Source organism: Lobosporangium transversale, assembly GCF_002105155.1.
Source record: "Lobosporangium transversale strain NRRL 3116 chromosome Unknown BCR41scaffold_5, whole genome shotgun sequence".
NCBI lineage: Eukaryota > Fungi > Mortierellomycota > Mortierellomycetes > Mortierellales > Mortierellaceae > Lobosporangium > Lobosporangium transversale.
This window is the reverse complement of record NW_019028983.1, coordinates 351,941-373,341: the sequence shown is the minus strand read 5'-3', so window position 1 is coordinate 373,341 and position 21,401 is coordinate 351,941. Positions and strand designations below refer to the sequence as shown.

General features: G+C 38.8%; 8 protein-coding genes and 1 non-coding gene across 9 annotated transcripts; 3 read left to right on the top strand and 6 right to left on the bottom strand.

Moving 5' to 3' along the window:
* Positions 1 to 66: 66 nt before the first annotated feature.
* BCR41DRAFT_347122 (peptidase family M48-domain-containing protein) lies at positions 67 to 1,865 on the bottom strand (the record flags this gene model as incomplete). Its single annotated transcript, XM_022023036.1, has 5 exons — positions 1,655 to 1,865; positions 1,310 to 1,553; positions 966 to 1,219; positions 606 to 883; positions 67 to 518 (listed from the first exon to the last, which is right to left on the bottom strand). Exons 1-5 carry the CDS (start codon positions 1,792 to 1,794, stop codon positions 70 to 72), a joined length of 1,365 nt encoding a protein of 454 aa, XP_021884704.1. The 5' UTR covers positions 1,795 to 1,865.
* A 98-nt stretch (positions 1,866 to 1,963) lies between these two features.
* On the top strand, positions 1,964 to 4,363 carry BCR41DRAFT_347121 (WD40-repeat-containing domain protein). Its single transcript, XM_022023035.1, has 7 exons — positions 1,964 to 2,500; positions 2,853 to 3,016; positions 3,135 to 3,261; positions 3,374 to 3,476; positions 3,562 to 3,627; positions 3,736 to 3,989; positions 4,114 to 4,363. Exons 1-7 carry the CDS (start codon positions 2,119 to 2,121, stop codon positions 4,218 to 4,220), a joined length of 1,203 nt encoding a protein of 400 aa, XP_021884703.1. The 5' UTR covers positions 1,964 to 2,118; the 3' UTR covers positions 4,221 to 4,363.
* Positions 4,364 to 4,557: 194 nt separating this feature from the next.
* BCR41DRAFT_384004 (phosphatase phospho-type) lies at positions 4,558 to 6,047 on the bottom strand. Its single transcript, XM_022027526.1, has 5 exons — positions 5,864 to 6,047; positions 5,657 to 5,764; positions 5,434 to 5,512; positions 5,200 to 5,301; positions 4,558 to 5,076 (listed from the first exon to the last, which is right to left on the bottom strand). Exons 1-5 carry the CDS (start codon positions 5,911 to 5,913, stop codon positions 4,672 to 4,674), a joined length of 744 nt encoding a protein of 247 aa, XP_021884702.1. The 5' UTR covers positions 5,914 to 6,047; the 3' UTR covers positions 4,558 to 4,671.
* Positions 6,048 to 7,011: 964 nt separating this feature from the next.
* Positions 7,012 to 8,315, bottom strand: BCR41DRAFT_419384 (hypothetical protein; the record flags this gene model as incomplete). Its single annotated transcript, XM_022029752.1, has 4 exons — positions 7,012 to 7,237; positions 7,338 to 7,425; positions 7,622 to 7,966; positions 8,148 to 8,315. 4 exons carry the CDS (start codon positions 8,313 to 8,315, stop codon positions 7,134 to 7,136), a joined length of 705 nt encoding a protein of 234 aa, XP_021884701.1. The 3' UTR covers positions 7,012 to 7,133.
* Positions 8,316 to 9,909: 1,594 nt separating this feature from the next.
* BCR41DRAFT_t28 lies at positions 9,910 to 9,981 on the top strand. Its single transcript has one exon. It is a non-coding gene; the product is annotated as a tRNA-Glu (tRNA).
* Positions 9,982 to 10,855: 874 nt separating this feature from the next.
* Positions 10,856 to 12,666, bottom strand: BCR41DRAFT_300682 (hypothetical protein; the record flags this gene model as incomplete). Its single annotated transcript, XM_022020584.1, has 6 exons — positions 10,856 to 11,434; positions 11,541 to 11,720; positions 11,844 to 12,000; positions 12,141 to 12,236; positions 12,356 to 12,495; positions 12,595 to 12,666. 6 exons carry the CDS (start codon positions 12,664 to 12,666, stop codon positions 10,856 to 10,858), a joined length of 1,224 nt encoding a protein of 407 aa, XP_021884700.1.
* A 783-nt stretch (positions 12,667 to 13,449) lies between these two features.
* BCR41DRAFT_419382 (hypothetical protein) lies at positions 13,450 to 14,166 on the bottom strand (the record flags this gene model as incomplete). The annotated part of the gene is made up of 2 exons (XM_022029751.1): positions 13,959 to 14,166; positions 13,450 to 13,656 (listed from the first exon to the last, which is right to left on the bottom strand). The coding sequence occupies exons 1-2, from the start codon at positions 14,118 to 14,120 to the stop codon at positions 13,450 to 13,452; spliced, it is 369 nt and encodes a 122-aa protein (XP_021884699.1). The 5' UTR covers positions 14,121 to 14,166.
* A 3,354-nt stretch (positions 14,167 to 17,520) lies between these two features.
* Positions 17,521 to 18,924, top strand: BCR41DRAFT_384000 (hypothetical protein). Its single transcript, XM_022027525.1, has 2 exons — positions 17,521 to 17,719; positions 18,329 to 18,924. The coding sequence occupies exons 1-2, from the start codon at positions 17,631 to 17,633 to the stop codon at positions 18,555 to 18,557; spliced, it is 318 nt and encodes a 105-aa protein (XP_021884698.1). The 5' UTR covers positions 17,521 to 17,630; the 3' UTR covers positions 18,558 to 18,924.
* Positions 18,925 to 19,002: 78 nt separating this feature from the next.
* Positions 19,003 to 19,700, bottom strand: BCR41DRAFT_347113 (serine proteinase inhibitor IA-1). The gene is made up of 3 exons (XM_022023034.1): positions 19,644 to 19,700; positions 19,368 to 19,454; positions 19,003 to 19,215 (listed from the first exon to the last, which is right to left on the bottom strand). The coding sequence occupies exons 1-3, from the start codon at positions 19,648 to 19,650 to the stop codon at positions 19,079 to 19,081; spliced, it is 231 nt and encodes a 76-aa protein (XP_021884697.1). The 5' UTR covers positions 19,651 to 19,700; the 3' UTR covers positions 19,003 to 19,078.
* Positions 19,701 to 21,401: the final 1,701 nt, after the last annotated feature.

Below are 21,401 nucleotides of genomic sequence, written 5' to 3'. Positions count from 1 at the left end.
CGAGCTCTTATTGGTATTGTACAATGTAAAAAAAAAAAAAAAAAAAAAAAAGAATTCAATGAATATTTCCTATTCAACTTTCTCAGCCTTTGTAGAGTCGCTTTTTTGATACTTGATGGCGTTAAGGCGTTCCACCAACTCAGGGTGGGATCGATGATACATGGAGTGAAGCCAATCTGGGTTCATAGTGCCCAGGTTTTTGAGCTGAAGTTTGATCAATCCTGATGCTAATGTGGCTGCGTATCCCAAATCACGAGCAAATTTATCCGCTTGGAATTCATGACGTCGGCTGATAATATTAACAACGAATCCAATGACACTCTCAACAGGCGAATAAATGTAGTTGAACAACAGGAATCCCACCAATGTAGGTGTCACATCCATGAAGCCGAATGACTCGTACATTTCTTTGTTGTTGACGAATTGAGAAAACATGTAAAATGTCACAAATAAGTGAACCTGCGTGAACGCTAGCATTTTGAGAGTGTGGTTACATGCCCAATGCCCAAGTTCATGTGCTATATATAATTGATTGGACAAAAAAAATTTAGCTGCAATGAAACCTAAGTATCTTGTGCATTCCCCTGATTCTACTACACACTTACCAAGAACAGCACAGATCTCGTCGTTGCTCGAGTGCTCCAGAAGAGTATCATAAAGAACGATACGTTTGTTCTTAAAAAAACCATAAAAATACGCGTTCGAATGGCCTGAGCGCTTGCTACCATCAATCACAAATAACTTGGTCAATGGGAAGTGGATACGAGATGCAAGAGCCTCGATCATCGTACGAAGCTCGCCTTCAGGAAGCGGATCAAACTTGTTGAACAAGGGTTGAATAAATGTGGGAAAGATAGAGACCATGATGAGTTGGAACACGACGCTATGATGAAGGGAATACATTGTTATCTAGTTAGTATTCTAATAGTATTTTTTTAAATATATATATATATATATATACTTACATGAATAACCAGACATAAAAGTAAAAATTGTCTCCGCTGATCTTGATGATCTTGAGGAATCCAGCCAAGAAAGGCATTCCAATTGCCCCTGCAACAAGATGTCCTTTGATCATGTCGGTGAAATACAATTTCAAGGTCTGTTTGTTGAACCCGTGACGCTCTTCAATCACAAAAGTGGAGTAAAGCGAAAATGGCAGGGAAATGACTGTGGATATGATAGACAGCACCACGAAAAACATGATAGATTGTGTGATCTATTTCGATATATCAGCACAATACCAAGTCAGCTATCTGTTCCTTGGATCATATAATATGTTTGTATAAGAAAAATTTGTAATACATACCTCATACTCTTTCCCATATCCGGTTACTTTGAACATGATATTTCCGGACAGCCCCCAGAGCCAAGGCATAAAATCATAAACGATACTGAGGGTATTCTGGATTTGCGTGAAAAGCGACTCGACAAAGCCAAATCGAGTCTTGTCTAAACCATACGCCTGTGCCTTGCGAAACTCTTCATCAGAGACATATTCGCGTAATGCCGTGGGTACGACCTTTGAGCGAAGATTGCGATAGTGGCGATATCTAATCAATTAGGGTAAGTCGATATATCAGTACACTTGGAATATGCAAAAAATAAATTTATAAATGCAGACAGCATACTCTGTGCATGTAAAAGACTATACCTGAGATATTCTTCCCAAAGAAAAACTAAGGATATAAAGGCGAGGACACTTCCCTTGTAAGGGAAATTATCCGTAAAGGTTTTATTGCCGAGCATTGGCTGCAGAGAATGCTGTAGAGTGTCAAAGAATGAAGTCCCCATCAGTTCAATTAGATTATGATTTGGGAAAATGTGCTCTCAAAGAGTGAATGGAATGGGACAATGAATGAAGTGTAAAAGGTGTAAGGACAAGGCTTGTTCGAGAGGTGTGGCTTGATAATACAAAACGCAGTCTTACAAAAAAAAAAAAAAAATCCTTGCGACAGAAGCTAATTCTCAACACGAAGGAGGGTTGCTCACATCCTTTTGCGCCGCATCGCTGCACGTCATAACTCTGTGGATTATACTTCCTTTTACTCCTTCTCTTTCTCTTCATTAATCCACTGATTCCATTAAACCGCTTTTTCTTTTCCGCCTTTCTTTCTAATGTCCGAGCTCAAGAGAGACTTCAAACTGGAGGATCAGGATGGTGTCGCTCCTGGTCAGCAGCAACAGAGCCATGAAGGCCCCTCCGCTAAAAAGGCGCGTAAGGAAGCCACTAGTAATGGTGTTGGACATGCAGAAAGCGATGTTGCTCCAACAGCCACAGTTCCGCAACCGCAACCACAACCTCATCCTTCACATACCTCGGCTCCTTCCTCTGCTGCTCCTTCCTCTGCTGCTCCTTCCTCTGCTGCTCCTGCATCTACTCCGAATCCTAATGCAAACAGGAAGCCCAACTACCAACTCAAGTATTCCCTTGTAGGCCACCGCAAAGCAGTGTCAAGCGTCAAGTTCTCTCCTGATGGGAAGTGGCTTGCCAGTTCATGTAAGCACTATTATTTTGAACAATTGGTGGTAGTTGGTATATTTAGCTTCCAAAGACCGATTTGTGTTTTAGAGAAGAGTTCGCAGTAGCAACAGCAAAAAAAAAAATTGATCACAAGGAATAACGTGCGACCAAGACCAAAAAGGATCCACATTACTTGAGTTTGCAAGATATGAGCTTTCATAACTTATCACATATCCTTTTCCTTTTACAACTGCACTATTCGTTCATCATTGCCTCTATCCATTGATCTGTTATGGGTTCGTGGATCGAGCTGACATGTGCAAATGTGCCAAATTGCTTTTTGAAATACTTATGTACTTTATTGCTACTTGTTTTCCTTAATATATAGCCTCGGATAAAACTATTAAAATTTGGAATGCCCACGATGGAAAGCATGAGAATACGATGGAGGGTCATACCCAAGGGATTTCAGATGTTGCCTGGGCGTCAGATTCACTTTCGCTTTGCTCCGCATCAGATGATAAAACCGTCCGTATCTGGAGCCTTGAAACAGTAAGTACAACCCACATTGTTACTGGTAGAAGAAGAAAAACAAAAATCCCTGATGCACTTGTCTTTTTTTTTTTATTTTTTTTATTTTTTTTTTTTTTTTTGAATATTCACTTTACAGGGTCAGACGACTAAAATTTTGCGAGGACATACCAACTACGTATTTTGCGTCAACTATAACCCTCAGTCAAATCTGATTGTATCTGGGTCGTTTGATGAAACTGTCAGGATTTGGGATGTCAGGAAAGGTGGGCAATGCAGTCTGCTACATATATTTTTCTTTGCGTATTTCTATAAAATGAGGCCTTTGTTTTCGCGACGAGTGACTTATCCAACTCACTTCTATTTTATTAACTGCAGGAAAATCAATCAAGACATTGCCAGCACATTCGGATCCTGTAAATGCAGTTCATTTCAATAGGGATGGCACCATGATTGTTTCATGCAGTTACGATGGAGTTGTGTAAGTGTACACTAAATTCAGCCGCACCTTGCTAAGCAACACCTACATATGTACGCTATTAATACCTCCTCATTTATGTTTACAGACGCATTTGGGATACAACAACCGGACAATGTCTGAAGACTCTAATTGATGATAACAATCCACCAGTGTAAGCAAATACAAGCAGGTGCTAACAAGAAAAAGGATGAGCTTATAAGCTTATGAGATTGCTATTGACCATGGAGAGTTTCGTTTTCAAATATTGAACACCATCTAGATCGTTTGTTAAATTCTCTCCGAATGGCAAGTTTATCCTCGCCTCAACTCTGGACGACACGATACGTCTCTGGAACTATCATACGGGAAAATGTCTCAAGACTTATACAGGACATAAAAATGACGCTTACTGTGTCTTTGGTAGTTTCTCTGTCACAGGTGGCAAATGGATTGTAAGTGGCAGCGAGGATAATTGTATATATATCTGGAACCTTCAGACGCGAGAGGTCGTTCAAAAACTGGAAGGACATACTGGTAGGTCTTTGTATCTTTATAAATGTATATAAAGTTTTGAAATCGTGATGTTTCGATCAAAAATTGTAATAAACACTAATATATCCTTTTTTTTCATCCTTGAAACCCTCGAAAACACGATCAGATGTTGTATTATGTGTGGCATGTCATCCAACCGAAAATATAATTGCATCTGGCGCCATTGACAAGGACAAGACAGTGAAACTCTGGGTGGATACTTCGAGCTCATGATTGACAGGACGATCAGAAGAACATCTCGCGATGGGTTTCAAATATCATTGATGGCCACCGAGCCCTTCTGTCGTCTTTTAATGTAGATTTTTTTTCCATCCAGCTTTTCATTCTTTTTTTCCTCTTCAGTCTTTCCTGCATCACTTTTTTTTTTTTTTTTTATTATTCTTCTTAATACCGGATCAGATAAAGAAAAGGGAAGGAAGGAAAGAAAAAAAAAAAAAAAAAAAAAAAAAAAGGATTGATTGTCCCATATATTTTGGATGCGATGGTCATCCTTGATCTGTCTTTTTTTAGCATGCGTCAAAGTACAATAATTTTGGTGGAGACTTTTGGTCCGGTTTTTTTATATATATAATGAAGAAATAGAAATGGTATAAAAAACACTTTATGTAAAATGATTACAGAGAATGATATAAAAAAAAATGCAATGGTATTATATATTATAGCATTATACGTTAGAAACGTTGAAAATCGACTTGATGATTTCAAAAGCATGCTGAGGTGATTCCCAATAAATGACCTTTGCTTTGACTAACTCTGGGTGTTCCTTGATATTTTTCTCCAGCAATAAATTGGCGCGTGCTAAGACAATGTCTCCACGCTCCTTCAAAAGGCGTGCTGAAGGACAGAAATCATTGGTTGAGTCACCCATGTAGATCACTTGGTCCCATTCTTGAGCATCCATTAATTTTTGAAGTTCTCTGCCTTTACACAGGTTGACATGACAAGGGAAGGAGCATCCATGAGGTTCCTGATCAATGTCATGATAACGTTTGATTCGAAGACGACCATCCTTGTCAAAGTGTCCAGGATTGGTGATTACTTTCGTGAAGAGCTGATCGAGGTCATGAACCTGAGTAGGAAAAAGGATCAAGTTTAAAACAAAAAAAAAAAAAAAAAAAAAAGATCAATAATCATGATTACATTGACGTACTAGAGCAGAAAAAAAAAAAAAAAAAAAAAAAGTGAAATATACCTTCAAAATGGTATCGATGTAAAACGTATTCGCGTCAGAGATGATACAGAGTTCGGCACCTTGTGACTTCATCAAGCGCAATGCAGCAATCATCTCTGGAGCCTAATCCGCAATTCAAAGGTATGTTCAAAAAATAGAACAACTTTAGTTTAGATTATGTCTTGAATAAAAATCCATCTATTTGTATTCACTTCACTGCTGATCAAGAAAAGAAAAAAAAACTCTTGTTCATACAAAAGGGATTTCTTTCAGAGACTTTTCAAGATCTTGTCTAGTAACACCACGTTGGTGCATCTGTCCTAACAGCAAATCCCTAAATTAATTTAAGTAAAAAAAAAAATAAATAAATCAGCAATCATGCTGACATCAACATTTATTCTTACGTTCCTATTTCCCCATCATCCCATCCATTCTCTTTTTTTTTTTTTTTTTTTTTTTTTTTGAATAAAACACATACTGTAGATCTGTCCATTGGACTTTATCAAATAAGTCTTGCTGTTGCTGAGCAAACTCTTGACCGAAATGCTCAGCTATCCAGTAATCTGAGTCTGTTTCGATAAGAGTCCTAGGAAGGTGATTAAAAAACATCAGGTAAACTGTTACATTCCTGTGTGACAGAAGAAATTTATCGAGCAAGAAGCCTGTGATATTTTCCATTCCATACCAGTCGAAATCAAAGACTACTAAACGCTTGGAGATAATTGAAGTAGGCATGTTTAGGTGAGATGATGAACGACTGAGGAAATGAAAAAGAGAGTGGGTGGGTGATAGTAGGAGCGGTTATGAGCAGGGAAAAAGAGAAAGACGAAGAGAAAGAGAGAGGAGAAGAAATAACAAGAAAAGGAGAGGGAGATGAAATGAACCTTTTTGTTTCGTTTGATCAAAGCCTTTGTCTTAAATACTGACTGCTCCGATGCTCTGTCTTAAATTAAACAAGTATCTACCCATTCACTTGTCATCAGCTTGAAATTGGGCTTATATTCCTCCAAGGTAGAAGGTAAAGATAAAAGGTAAAAAGTAATAAAAGATCCGGAATAGTCGTTTAATTTCTTTGTCATATTGCTGCTCGGGGAACGAGTATGACGCACAGAACCCTTTTTCTCCTCGCTCTGGGAAAGAAACTCCGACCCTTCAACGGCATTATTTTTATTCATTTTGACTAGCTAGAATAAACAACCTTGACGCGGTCATCACAAACCATATTTTTATACAACAGAACAAAACAAGTCAGGAAATCTCTTGCTTACAGTACGCGGTACGCGCTCTGTCTAGGAAAACCAGCTACAACCAGAGCATACACAGATTAACCGATTGACAGGTTGACATAAAGAACCATTATGTAATTACTACATGAGCTTACTCATAATCAAACCATAGTCAGGCATGTTTGTAGACATGTTTTTGTTCTCTTACTGACAGAAAATGAATAAATCCTAGGTGTAGTGTATCGACACCATATCTTCTCACTTACTCCCCCATCTCCATTGTTTTCTGAGTGTCTCCAGTCTCACAATTTAATTCGTAATTATTTTCCTTTCACAACCTCATTCATTAAACCTAAGGAGTAAACATCAAAGCCAAGGTATCCCTTGCCAACAAGTTAATTAACACCTTAGTACTAGAGTTCTCTCCAAGGATCAGGAATCATTCCCACCTCATATGTTTTCTACTATACTCCTTTTCCCTGATGTTTCATGGCTATAGCCCCTAAAACCCCGTCCCTTCGCTGATCACATAATTTTGAGCTCATACAAGGAAAGGATCAACCATGGTCCCTCTTGTATTGATAGCATAAACATAATAACAACTGTAATAATAATAAATAATGTATTCACAAATAAATTTTTTACAGCAGGCATATATAAAAAGAAAAAAGAAAAAAAGGCGAGAACAAAAGTAATAAAAGAAAAACTAGTTTTAACAAGCAGATCTTGTCATAGCTCCATGCCAAGTACAAGATATTTAGGATCTGCATTGGCTAATACCCCAGGGTGAACAACTTCGAAGCTGGCATAGAGAAGCGTCCGAACAAGATTTGCTACAAAAAAAAAAAAAAAAAAAAAAAAAAAAGCAAGTCAGTTAGAATCCAAGGAGACCCAATGAACAGCAACGATGGTGGGCGCAGGCAAATTTCTTACCAAGGTCAGGATTGCTCTTCTCAAGGCAAAGATATACTTTCTCACACCCAAGTTGTTCATCTGCTAGCTCCAATGCAGCAACAACACTCTATAAATTACCAAGAAAGAATCAATCAACACTCAGTCTATAGTTAATAAGTTACTTTAACGGTCCCTGCAGAAGATCCCTTCATGCTTCTAATTTTGTAGCAGTTTCTGTTGCTGATCTTACAAGTTGTTAACCGCTAAATGTAAAAGCCTCTTATTTCAGTATAAAAAAAAAAAAAAAAAAAATTGATCTTTACCTCTCGAATATCCATGTCATCCCATCCATTGCCTTTTAAAAATAATGCTTTCTTAGACCTGAATCCCAACCAAGTATTTCGTTTCGAGTCGTTTGATGTGATTGTTAACGTTGCATCTACCCTCTTTCTAATGGCTTCATCACTTTCCTCCATACCATTCGCATGGCCGGTATCATCAACGTGATTTGAGGAATATTGTTTCATTTCTCTCACAAACGCGCAGATCTCCCCCGAGATGCCGGCCTGGCGACTTTGCTCACAGGCCCCGCTGCCACCAGGGCCTGTGAGCATTGTCGCGCAATCATTAATAGGGATGTCAGGAACACCACTGGCCCCTGCCCTCCACTACAAAAAAAAAAAAAAAAAAAAAAAACCATCAAGCACATGTTAATTAAAATTTTATCAAGAATGTCAGTAAAACAGTGAAAAAAGCAAAATGTTTCAGAACGCTTTTTGACAACAAGGACTTACAAGTTGAATAGACATAGCATTGGGGACCCGTGCTGGTCTCATTAGCAAAGCAAACGGCATGAATATTAGATTGATTGGTTAAAGATGGAGCAATAACAGGAGAAGGAGCAAAACTGTCAAGAGGAAGTGCCATGGCCATTAATGTGCTACTACTTGCAGCAGTGGCTGTGGCGGCAGCAGCAGAGGCAGAATTAGTCGAATTGCTATTATTCATGCTCTCCATAATGATAAAGGTTGGATTGGGAGTTTTTTTTTTATTATTAATTTTGATGACTTTTGATGTGGAAATGTGGAAATCGTCAAGAACCTCTTAAAGGCGTTTTTGGAATCGGATAAAGATATTGGATATGAGCAAATATGTAAATGATTGTGATATCTGTTTGTTGTAATGTTATTGCTGCTGTATGCAAATTGTTGTTGCTGCAGCAAGAGAACGGGGGAAACAAGCTAAAGCGATAACGACAGAAAGAGAAAGAGCGTTTTTGTGGAGAATGTGTGTTGATGTGCCAATGTGTTTGATGTAGACAATTATGAATGAAGAAAAGGAAAGTAATCGAAACGGAATATCAAAAGCTGTAAAGATTGGGCGGGGCTGGGAAAGATCTTGTGACCAAGAGTCTATACCCGACCAAAAGAAAAAAAGCCCAAAGTATATATTTTCCGCTCGCTCCCACCCTCCATCTCTCTTGCCAAATAGAAATGATGCCATAGTTTAATCCCCATCCTCGGGAACCCCATATTCCCTATTTCTTTATTCTTTATAATCTATCAGGAAATAACCATATGCATCCAAATCATGGAGTTTTCATATATTTCTCCACGTAGGATATCAAAACCCAATCAAGCTTTCCAGAATTCCCATGAAGACGATCATATGCAATGAATAGGTCTTATCACTCTATAATTCTTGAGAAAACAGGTGTCAAGGCAAAGGCAAATAAGAGCACCAAGAGAGACAGGCGCAATCTTGCAGCTGAAAAAGGGATTTCCTTTTGGACAGAGCTTTTTAGAATATGCATATATGGGCAGGAACCTTCTCTATTAGAAAAAATGTATTTTGCAGCACATCTAGCCACATCTGGCTTGATAACATGGATCCTCAGGTGTAACTCTTTTACTTTGACAACTGGGACCTACATGGCCGTGAGGATTCATTAAAAATATACTCTGTAAATGGATTATCCCATTACCTGGTGCGCAAATAAAGCAATTGCTTTTTTTTTTTTTTTTTTTTTTTTTTGATAATGAGGGTTCGCGAATATTTAGATCGAATTATGATAGTTCGGGGCCGCTCCTTCATGTTGTCGCTGCACAATCTCCGTATTTGCATATAAAGGGTTAACGTGCACATAGGGAGTATGCACTTATGGAGTAAGCCTAGCTACTAATGGAAATATATAGCTAATAAGAGCCGGATACATTGTCGTAAATGACGCCTATTCATTTACCTAAATATGTATTTCCTTTCAATTTATTTATTTCCTATCATCCTATTTTCTACCATTTTTAAATAGTATTTAAGTAGCTTTTTCCTTCACTGCAAAAACGGCATCTCTCTTCTTATTATCGATGCCCTTTTGCAGGTGAGTTTATCTTCATTATTCTCATTATGAATTCTCAGAAAATTAGCAGTTATTAAAGATCTCTCTTCTTATTATCGATGCCCTTTTGCAGCATCCTCAAAATCATTCAAAGCATTACTTAGGATCACTATCGTATCCCAAAACCACGAGGCTCTTGCCCAATTCTTCATTTTTCATCATTACCTACTAGTTTCCAGAGATCACTAGTAGATGCTCTACGACAACATTATAAGTTCCTAGTTGGTCCAGTGGTCAGGATTTGTCGCTCTCACCGACAAGGCCCGGGTTCGATCCCCGGACTGGGAATAACTTTTGCTTTTTAACTTACGAAGTAATGTTTTGCTACTTGCATCACTTTTCGTGGATAGAGAAAGACATTCAAATAAAAGTGAATGATCAAACTGCTCTATTAACGTCTGACTGATATGTCACACTTTTAACGATTGAGTTCGTAGATTCATTTATCTTTTGGATTAATCTATTTGGCAGCCCATGCCAAATATAGTAATTTTTGCCTCTATTTGGCAGCCTACTTCTGGGGGCTGCCACTTAACTTCGCACTCTTGGGTGGCAGCTGGGCTGCCAAATACATTACTTTTTTTTTTTTTTTTTTTTTTTATAACAGTGTCATAACATCAGTGGTAAAACAGGCAGCGTTCTGTGGATACATTGCCTTGCACAGCTAATGCCGCCGGAGGTACTAAGGGCAGCGGCGATGACATCTTCGCAAAACAGCCTTCAATGTACACGGTTAGGGAATGATTTATTGAAGACGTCTAGGTAGCAGGTGAGACGCGTTTGCTCCGAGCGAAAACCTCTCATAGGCATTGATCTCCAAATGGCACCTCCAAAACTGTATGAGCGACCTACTTGAAAAAAAAAAAAAAAAAAAAAAAAATAAATAAATAGTTAGAGGCCAAATAGCCCTGGGTAGGCTGCCAAGTAAATAATGAATGTTATTTGGCAACTGGGCTGCCAAAGAGAGTCTTGAAAGTTGATTATATTTGGCAATGGGCTGCCAAATAATATTTAGCAACTAGGCTGCCAAATAGATTAATCCTTATCTTTTCTAGGTCCTCAAATGCCGTTATGATACAGAATAGTTTTAGTTCCCATCGTTATAAAAAAAAAAAAAAGGGAATTGACTCAATAGGGGAAAAAAATACTCTTTGTTTTACTTTTATTGGATGAGTTTCATGGCAGACTGAACGACTGTTAAAAAGGATACCTTCAACAGCTCGGCCATGTCCTTCAAATGTCTTCTCTCTTTCCAACCTGCCAATGCCAGTCCGACTGCAGCTCCCAAACCGACCGTAGTTCCTGCAGCTCCCAACCAGAATCCTTGAGCTTTATGACGTGCATAGGCCTCTGAATAAGGCCGGTTCGAGAAGCTGACCATTGTGTATAGGGGAATCACTTTTGTTGGCACCAATAAATGCAACCAACTCTCGACTTTCTTACGCATCAGATACGTAGGTGAGGTGACTCCATGACGCATCTCGGTATAGTTGAGAAGCGCTAGCTCACAGATCGCTTTCAAATCCTTGGCTCTTCTATCTGTGTAAGCTTGAAGTGCTCGTTGCAATGACTTGTCTGAATCACCTTGCACTGTTGCTTTGACATCAAACTCTGAGAAAAGTGAATCCAGAATGCGGACATCCTCAAATCCACAGTTCATTCCCTGGCCATAGAATGGCACCATGCTGTGGGCTGCATCCCCGAGGATAATGCAACGATCCTTGTAATGGTATGGGTTAGCCTATATACCGGTCAATTTGACACGCAGTTAATGATGATATTAGAGCTACATAAATATATATAAAGCGTGTCCAGGGTGACCTTTTCTTTATCTTGTCTGATTTTACCTTGATCATGACAAGAGAACCTTTAGGATTCTTGAAATATTCTTTGATCAGAAGGTCCTTGCCCATAAGCGGGATAGCATCTGCAAAGTATGTTTCAAAGAACTCGAGTAAATCTTTCTCGTTGTGGATCTTTTCAAAATTGGCGAATGGCATGAACAGCGTCACTGTAAAGGATTTGTCCTATGATATTAATGACCAGCTATGGTGAGTAAGCCAGCTGTAATATGTCTTTATGAAGATTCAAGTCTCTCTCTCTTCTTTTTTTATAAAAAGAAAAAAAAAAAAAAAAAAAAAAAACCTTACAGGGTTGGGAAGAGCAATCATCATGAACTTGTGACGAGGCCAGATATGAAGATGTTCAGGGTCCATGGCAAATTCTTGCTTGCCATTGGTCCCGATCTTTGGTGGGATGCTCAATTCGCAGTATCCATGAGGAATATAGCCCTGCTCAAAATCCATTCTGCGATAGAATGGATGGGAATATAAACGAATTGCCGTTGTTCAGTACCCCATGGAATCTTTCTTTCTTTCTTTTTTTTTTTTTTTTTTTTTTTTTTCATTCCTTCAAGTTTGTACTTATTCTGACACCGTAAAATGTACCTAACATAGCGCATCAATGAGTTCCTGACAGACGAGTAAGCGCCATCGCATCCAATGATCAGATCAGCCTCTGCCTTGATAATTTCCTTTGTATTCCTATAGATATGTCCCAGCGGATGTAACGAATGCATGTCAGTTAATCAAACATTTACAAATTTAGCGTTGCATAAAGCCCTAATTTTTTATTAACATTATTTCCTTTTTGTTTGCCTTACTTGTTCTCTAGCTCAAGGATTCCCTTGTCCAGATCAGCCTTCCTAAGTGCATGATTAAATGTCACCTTTACATTGCTCAATGCTTCTGCTGCCGTAATCAAATCTTCGTTCAACTTGGCACGATCCACCGAGTTAATACACTAGAAAATAGTAAGAGTTGTAAGAAAGTAAAAAAAAAAAACTTATGATGGATCATATGGGGCGAAAGCGCTTTTTTTTTTTTTTTTTTTTTTTTTTACCTCGCCGTGAACACCATAATTCTGGCTCACCAAATGACCGTCCTTTCCAATGTGAAGCATACGGCCACGCATAGGTATGCCTGACTTCATGATCAATTCATCTAGTGCTAAACCTGTGCCTTTCAATGCCGTCAGACCACGGACTGACAATGCCAAATTAATGGATCGGTTTTGGATAGCAGCTTTGTTCTCTGGTAATCTCATATCTTTTGTAAAAAAAAAAAAAAAAAAAAAAAGTACAATATAAATATATGAATGGTTGCTTTGATGACTGAAAAAAGATCTTTCTTACCTGGACGTGTCTCATAGAGATGAACATCCCAACCACGGTTTGCGCAGTACACAGCTGCAAGAGCACCAACAGGCCCTGCACCAACAATAGCAACACTGCGTGTCTTTTGTTTCATGTTTTTTTTTTTTTTTTTTTACTTTAAAGTCTAGGGAAAAAAAGAAAGAAAAAAAGAATGAAATGAATGAATGAATGAATGAACGAACGAATGAATGAATATTGTAGAAATGGCGGGATTGAAAGGAGGTTTCTAAATTTCAAGTGTGGGAAAAAAAAAAAAAAAAAAGGGGGACTGTTGATCAAGGCACCTTCTTCAGTTGCACTGCGAGCGAGATCACGTTGAAATAGATGTTCTTTGAAATATGAATAAACAGAAGCATCATATCAAATATACTTTGCTACTGTTTGTACTTCATCTTACTTTCTCTTAATTCTTGGAGAAATGGTGTGGATTAGCCCATCTGCGATAATTACTTTTTTTTTTTTTATTTTTATTTTATATTTTGAACAAACACGATGCCTACTAATGAATTCTGTTTTTTTTTTTTTTTTTTTTTTTTTTTTTTTTACAGCCACTTGTCCTTAACCTCCTTCGCCATCTTTTGAATCTTCTCAGCATCTAATTCATTGATATTGTTTGCAAGTCCAATCACATGTGAGTTCCAGGTATCCTTGACTGTGGGCAAAATGCGTTTCTGGATATATGCTGTCGACTCATCCAACATCTCTTTTGGTTTCTCGAGGATTGATGCTGTAGGATGTGATGTGAGAACCTACATACAAATACAAAAGATTTAGTTACTGTCAGATGGACTGTAAACGATATAAATAATAATGAGTCTCAACTCCTTCCTTTTGAATAGTGGTCGTTAAGAGATATTCTCATTTCTACATCGCTCCCTTTTCTTTTTTTTTTTTTTTTTTTTTTTAGAATAGTAACACTATTGATCCAAAGTCAACTCCACGACAAAGCTTATTGTCGATCGTCAACAACTAACTGTGCAAATCCGACAATACTTCATTGTTGTTTTTCCCCTAAAAGAAGGAAAAAGAAAAAGCTGTTCCTCGTCCTTACATTGCCGATCTTGCTCCCAGGAATAGATCCAGCAAGACGATTTTGGACATCGCTCAACTGATTTCTAACTTGACGCATGTCTGATGAAAGCTCTGCTCTGAAGTGATAGAGAATAGCTCCTGAGACCAAGAGGCCAGTGAAAATGGTGGCAGGGCGCGACATTAGTATTATAAGATGGTTCAATTGAATGGCGATGGTGATGGTAATAGTAATAGATGGAGGATTTGATGAATTACTTTGCTCATGGAATACATTCTCGGATTGTAGCAAAGCCACACAGACATGTGTGTGCCTGAAAATCCAACGTTTTCTGGTTGGAACAAAATGTTCTCTTCATCGAGGTAAACCTTAATAAATGTTTTTTGCGTCCTTTTTTTTTTTGAAGCAAGGCACAGTAGGATAAGCACGTTTTATTTCCTCTTTCTGTTTGGTACGCGCTGAGGAGTGGATATGTGTGTGCTGACGCTGCTAATATTGTTCTGCTATTTGGTACTACGGCAGAAACAACCCCAGTAAACAGTGGCAATCTAGATGTAGTTGTGTCAATCAGTGCACCCGCCATTGATTGGTGTGTGCAAAAGGCAGCTCTTGAATTTGTAAAAAAAAAAAAAAAAAAGAAAAAAAGGATATTAGTGTGAAAAAGACGTCCATAGTGTCTAAACTGGCCTGATTTCTTCAACCATGTTTACACAATACATATGGACATTATCGAATACCCCCACAGTAAATGACAAGTAATGATGGTGCAGGGGGTTGAGCAGTCTAGAAACTATCATCTCAGCTACTACTAGATAGAGGACTGCCGCTGGTCTCATATCTGGGGCTAAACACGTTGTCCTCTGTGGGACTAAGACGATCATGACACACAAGTTGCAGGACACACTGAATAGAAGCTTTGAGGACAAAGCTCGCTTCTTTGGGATATATATACTAGATGTTAGTGAACCAAAGGGGATATATCATTGTTTTTATTTGGCTCCAGATCCCAATCTTAACTGTAGTTTCAGATCGTGGATTCAAGTCGCTTGAGTTGAAGCCGCCTGTTACAGATTCATCTGTATCCAGCCATATAAATCTTCCAGCCTTAGTAACTGATATAAGGATCCATCTCCAGCTGAGGCCAAGTATTTATATAACTCTAGTGTAATTGGCGTTTAAAGCAGTTTCCTCATTGTTGGCATGTTTCACTGGAAACGGTATTTCTGTAGATGTGTAACTCGAGACCATTGTCTCGCAGAGGAAGGTGTCAGTAGTAACAAAGTTGCCTAGTTATCTTAATTAATTTACAATATCTAAATGAACTAAGATCCTTTGGGAGCCTCATTTGTACTCTGATTCATCCATCATACTTATGCTCCCAGCCTATTCTGCTCTTAATACCACAGTATTAGGGCCCTCCCCAAGGAACAAAAGTCATTTCACCTTATACCTTTACGTCGACACTGCTTTTTCTTGGTAGCTAATAGTCCCAAAAATCCACAACATCCTTTGGCCTCTGTCCCTTCTAATTAACCTTAAACCTTAAACTTTAAAAATACATGCCACAAAATGAGAGATTACAAGATTCCAGTCACGTCTTAAAAGCTTGTGTACCCAGTACTATATAGCAAATGCTGGTAAGAAGTAAAATTTCCTCACTCGTAGTCGCCTACCCACACCCATCAAATAAATTGGTATGTTGCATGTATTATTCTTATTATGGTTATTTATTATTGACAGGTTGCGTGTCTTGAGTCATAGGTTATATTATCACCACAGTTCTAGACAGGCTATATCCAATACTTACACCTCGGATCTTACTACTTCTCTTTGTGCATGGGAACAGATATCAATCTATGCATCTTTTTGGGTATCTCTCACTCCCAGATACGGTATATTATGCCATGTACAAAAGTATATGAGAAACCTTTTCTCTTGAGAAGGATCTCGATGTTTCCTTGACCGGTGATCTGGGCGCTTGGGTCATAAATGTGTACTTTTCCAAGCGGATAAATGAGCTCTAAGCCAGTTGGTAAGAAAAGCGTCCGTCCTCTTTATTTTTTTGCCAGCATGAATGCAACTGGGATTCCAAAGCCCCTGCTAACATTCCTGACAATAAGCGTAAAGAGGCTCGCCTTGCGGCAAATATTTTCTACATCATCATACGTAATAAATCGTCTCGTGAAAAGTTCATCCTCGTGCAGAAACTGAGTTATTTTTCCATGTTCCATATTAAGTTGTAGCATCACCATATTGGTAAAAATGATCCTATGGATAAGATTACGAATAGCTGCTTTGACTGAGCTTGATAGCAACCTTACTGAGAGAATGATTATTTTGATGCTTGTATTTGATGCATTACACCGTTTCCTTAGCCCCACCCAGCCTGACCTGTTTTCTAAGTCAATAATTCATTTGGTTGGGTGTCTTTGCTTGGAACTTGGCTTGCATACTCTGGTTTTGCCAAAAAAAAAAAAAAAAAAAAAAAAAAATAGCGCGACGCTCACGTCAACTTCAAAGAAAATATCTTCATTTTCCTTAAAACCATCGCCATGAGGTTCTGTTTCCTCGCCGTTTTCCCGATAGTCATCAGTTTATTTTTAGCGAGATTTATAAATGTTCCTTGGAAGAATGGAACAGTATTTTGGTTCCTGTGATGAGGACCGTACAGATTGCTGTTGCGAATGTACAAACCAATTGAATGAGGAAACCAAGAACTCTTCTGCCAATGTCCTCATGCAATTCCGAGTTTCTAAAGACGAGATCATTATTCAACGAAGACTGAAATAACGTTATCTATTGAGGCGGCTATCCAGTGAGAATCGGTTGCAGGAAGAAGTAATGAAGAACATAGTGGATTAGACGTATGATAGAAGAAGTTACGCGTTGAAGGTGGGTATGACCTATTAATTGGTTCAAGAGTCCAAACTTTGTGTGAGCTTCTGAAAAAAATGTGACGGGCACCACATCACAAGACCACGCACAGGCCCTGTGGAGTTTGCATGAATTTCTTTTTTATCGTGTGGAGTAAAAAAAAAAAAAAAAAGTAAGAATTCGCCCAACGATTCGAAAGTTGTCACTTCAAATGTAAAAGATATCACTCCAGATGAAATCCAAATGAGCAGCTTTTAGTAACCAAAGTCCAGATGAATATAATTCAGCCTTAGCTAGAACGACTGTGTATTCGCAAGGATTTGAAACATGGAAGGAATTTAACCGTTACAAAAACGAAAAAAAAAAAAAAAAAAAAGCGCAGTGAAAAAATACAAAAGGAAGTACACATGAAGCGAGTAGCGCAAGGACGGGACAACAGACCATTCTGGGGAAGGCGTTGGAACAAAAATATTTGGTTGTATGTTTTTGTAAACACGTACGATTCATCCGTGTACTGTTGATGCAGGTTTTGGATGGCCTGTCAGTATCAGCAATCAATAATCAATCAACAATCAACTCCTTGGCTTGCAACTGCACCTGCGCCTGGTGATAACAAGCTTGGTGAATGAAACCAAGGTCATTGCGTCGGGCCGATTCCCATTTTTTCCCATTCTTAAAAACCTCGCGAATCCCCTCCTTTTCCTTTTCCTTTTCCTTTTTGTTTTTCTTTTTTTCTTCAAATTCACAGACCATCCTACATCCTCAAGCTTCCTACACTTTTTACTCCCCACCTCATTTCATCAAGACCACTCTTCCAATATGGGTAAGAAGACCGCCGCTGCCGTCAACCAGAAGCAAAACTGTGCCTGCGGGCGCCACTCCATGGGAGAGAAGGAAGCCTGCCGCTTGTAAGTACAATACTCCAATTGTAATTACTCTTGTTCCTGGATATTCTTTACCCTTTGTCTTCCCTTGCCTCTGCCTTTGCCTTTGCCTTTGCCTTTGCCTTTACTTTTGCCTCCAGTTTTTATTTTATTCTATATATTTTTTATTCTCTATGCGCCAGGTGGCAATTAACTTTGCCTTTCTCAGCCTTTGGGTTCTATCTTGCGCGACTCGGGACAGCAAGCAAAAAGGAGAGAAGGAAAAAAGGAAAATAAAAAGGGAAAAAAAAACAGAAGGCATAGTAATAGGTTCAGCATCACATTTTTTTTTCTCACTTCATTCCTCTCCTTTGGGCGCCGTGTGTGTGAAAGAGAGATGGGCACGCGTTATGGATGATGAAAAGAATATAGTGATGAGGAAACCCCATCCGTACCACATTACGCGGATGACCTTTTTTGACGTGTGTCTCATGTGGCCTTTTTTTTTTTTTTTTTTTTTTTTTTTTTTGCATTAATTTCCCACACGGTTGTGAACCAATTATTCTTTGTATCTTTCATAGTTCATAACTCTTTTTGCTCTATTAATTGATTGTATTAACGCCTTTTGTCTTAATTCCTATTTATACTTTATAGCTGTCCCGCCGTCGTCTGTGACAGCTGCCGTGAAGAGTACTGCTGTGGACCCATTTGTGAGAAGTGCAATGGAGACCGCGAACACCTGATGAAGTGTGACAAGTGCGAGGCCCCCGTCTGCGAGAAATGCCTCGTCATCACTAAGGGTGCTCGTGAAGGGAACTCGTGCAAGTCCTGCAAGAACAAGTCTTCAGTTCCAGTGCCGAATGAGGCTACTGTCGGGGCATAAGTTCCTTCAAGCATGGGACTCAAGGGAATGTGGAGCAGAGAGTATGAACGAGAAAGAGGAAATTGAAGAGGGAGACTGGGAAGAACAACAGCTTTCTCGATTGATGTCTTGTTTCCGTTATGGTTAAAGAAGGAGAAAGGAGGAACTGGGTATTTGTTTCTAAACCTTCCAAGGAGTAGGGGACTAATAGATGAAAAGCAGCGAGCTTCGTCCCAGGCTCTAGGAACAACAGTGGCATTCTCCCACTCATTCTTCTCATTCTTTGCCTATAACCTTCAAACCGCCATTATTTGACTTGTTATATTTTTGTAAGCTTTTCTATGTAGAGTTTTTCTTTTTCTTCTTTCTTCAATCTTTTTTCACGTTCATCTTTGTGACACTTTTATCTCAATAACCTGTACAGTGTGAAATAACGCAAAAAAAATAAAATAAAAAATAAATTTTGTCCCTGATGTCATCTGATGTTTTATGTTTATTGTTGGCTATTTACGTTTTAGTGCATCTCAGTAGTAATTTTTTTTTTATTTTTGGATGGTTACTATACCATCATCTTCAATGTAGTCAATATGAGGATGAGAATTCAACATCTGAAGTTCAAATTCTGGAACTTCAGCTGCGAAGCCCAGCAAGAGCGTGTATTTCTGTGTGATCTTTCCGCCTGGAGAACATAAAAGTAGAAGAAAGCGATGGTATGAGGAATAAGAATCTAATCGCCATCTACCTATCCCTCCTTGCTTTCATGTCGCATGTGTAGGATGCAGGTGTTATCCAAAAAAAAAAAAAAAAAAAAAAAAAAATTCACACGCTAACCTTTGGACTTGATCTCCTCAGCAGCCTTATTAACTTCATCTCGAGGAGTACCATCCTTGAAGACGATTATCACCTTGCGTGAATTTGCTATAAAGAAAAAAGTAATGGATGGAGAGCAATAATATGAACATGAGGTATCATGAATGCAAACACGATAAAAGGGGTGGTGATGTGTCTCCAAGAAGGCCACTATTGCATTATTACATGACATTCCAAACGCTTTATGGGTGAAGGGCCTGGCTCTGGCTCTCATTGCAGACAATGGTTTCCACTTACAAGACATGATGAATGTTCGAATGGGTTTTGTTGAATGAAAAAAGCGTTAAAAACGTCTTGACCTTGCGCGCTCGGCCCAGTTTATTCACGTCACGCGTCCTTATGCGCGTGAAAACGTGATGGGTTTATTAATCTCCTCCTAGAAAACCTTATTGGGAGAGGAACACTTGCATGAAAGAGTGGGCAAAGACAACAAACATTGTAGGTCTTCAGAGGCCAAACCTATACCCTCTTTCGTTTCGTTCATCCCATTATCAATCTCTCCCCTCAGCTTCACCATGACCAGAACCATGACATTGAGCAGGCTATCCAAAAGAGTGTCAACCTTTAGCAAAGTTAAAAATTAGAGGTGCAATGCAAAGTTGCTCATTCGCATTCTCCTTCCCAATTCTCATTGCAACTTTTTTTTTTTTTTTTTTTTTTTTTTCTTCTTCTTCTACCAACTTCTAAACAATGCCATTACCATTCTCTACTGTTATTGACGATTATAATGAGAAAACTTCTCAAATAACGTCTCGCTTTTTCTTTATGGACTAAACTTTAAGAGCGTTGATACTGATGGACTGACTATCATATCATCATTGTTGAATTTGAGCTTGACTCTGTGGGCAGCTTGCTATCTATGGTCTCCAGGATGTCATTTGTTAGGCTAGGCAAACGACTCATTCGCACCTAATCATCTTTTTAGGACATTGACAAGGAAGTTGGCTCTTAGGAACCTTGAGCATTTAGGGCTTGTCAGACTGGTCCTAGAGTTTTTTTTTGGTCTCGAGAGCAGAGATCGAAACAGCTGCAGCCTCTCATCTTGTATATCTCCATAGTTTTCATCTTGACAATCAAGTGCGATTGTTCTCAATTTTGGCTCTCTTTTTTTTTTTTTATCAGGCAAAATTCAAGTGACCTTTCCATATTTTACTGAGCACTCGCATCACACAGGTCCCGCAGTCGAGATGAAAGAACACTCCTTTTTCTTTTTTTGTAATAAAGGAGGGTGTAGCGGACTTCTTGGTGGGACAATCGTATACACATCGTCTTTTTAGTTGTCAAAAGGGTGGAAATGATGGAAAAGAGTGCATGTGTGAGAGTGAGTGCGAAGAAGAGAGAGAAAAAAGTGAGAGCCGTACAAGATGAGAGCCTTGTGTCTGAATACTTGCATTTGCTTTGTGGTCTTTTATATTTTTCGATCCTCTGCTCTTTCGCTCCAAATCTCGTCCATTCCGCCCTCATCCGAATGATGGATGTGAATTTTTTTTTTTTTTTTTTTTTTTTATTTCCTGGGATGAGATGTATAAACATGAATAGATGAATAATACTTAAATTAATGTGCACACAAGCATCAGGCAAAGGTCTGGCATGTTTACACTGCCTTTCAGATGCATGTAATAATGTAAATGTTTATTGTGGATTATACATTTATTTATCATGCCACTATCCTGTGCGACCCAGACTACCAGACTGTGGCCAAAATAGCCAGTCAGATGAATATCAGCTCCTTTTTTTTCTTCCACTTTTGCGCTTCTGATCTTTTTCCTTGTCCCCTGTTCGCGCACAAAGAACTAATCGAGACCAAACCGGCTATTCTTGTCTTTTGTTGATTTCGTATCTAATGGCGAGGACAGAGATGAGCTCTGATTACGAATTGGATCGAAGGGTTGGGGCCTGTTCGGACTGTGCTGCACAGTAGACAGTACTAATGCACACATACACACATACATGCATAACATGCATGCTATTACAAGCATATGTAGTCTATTGCTA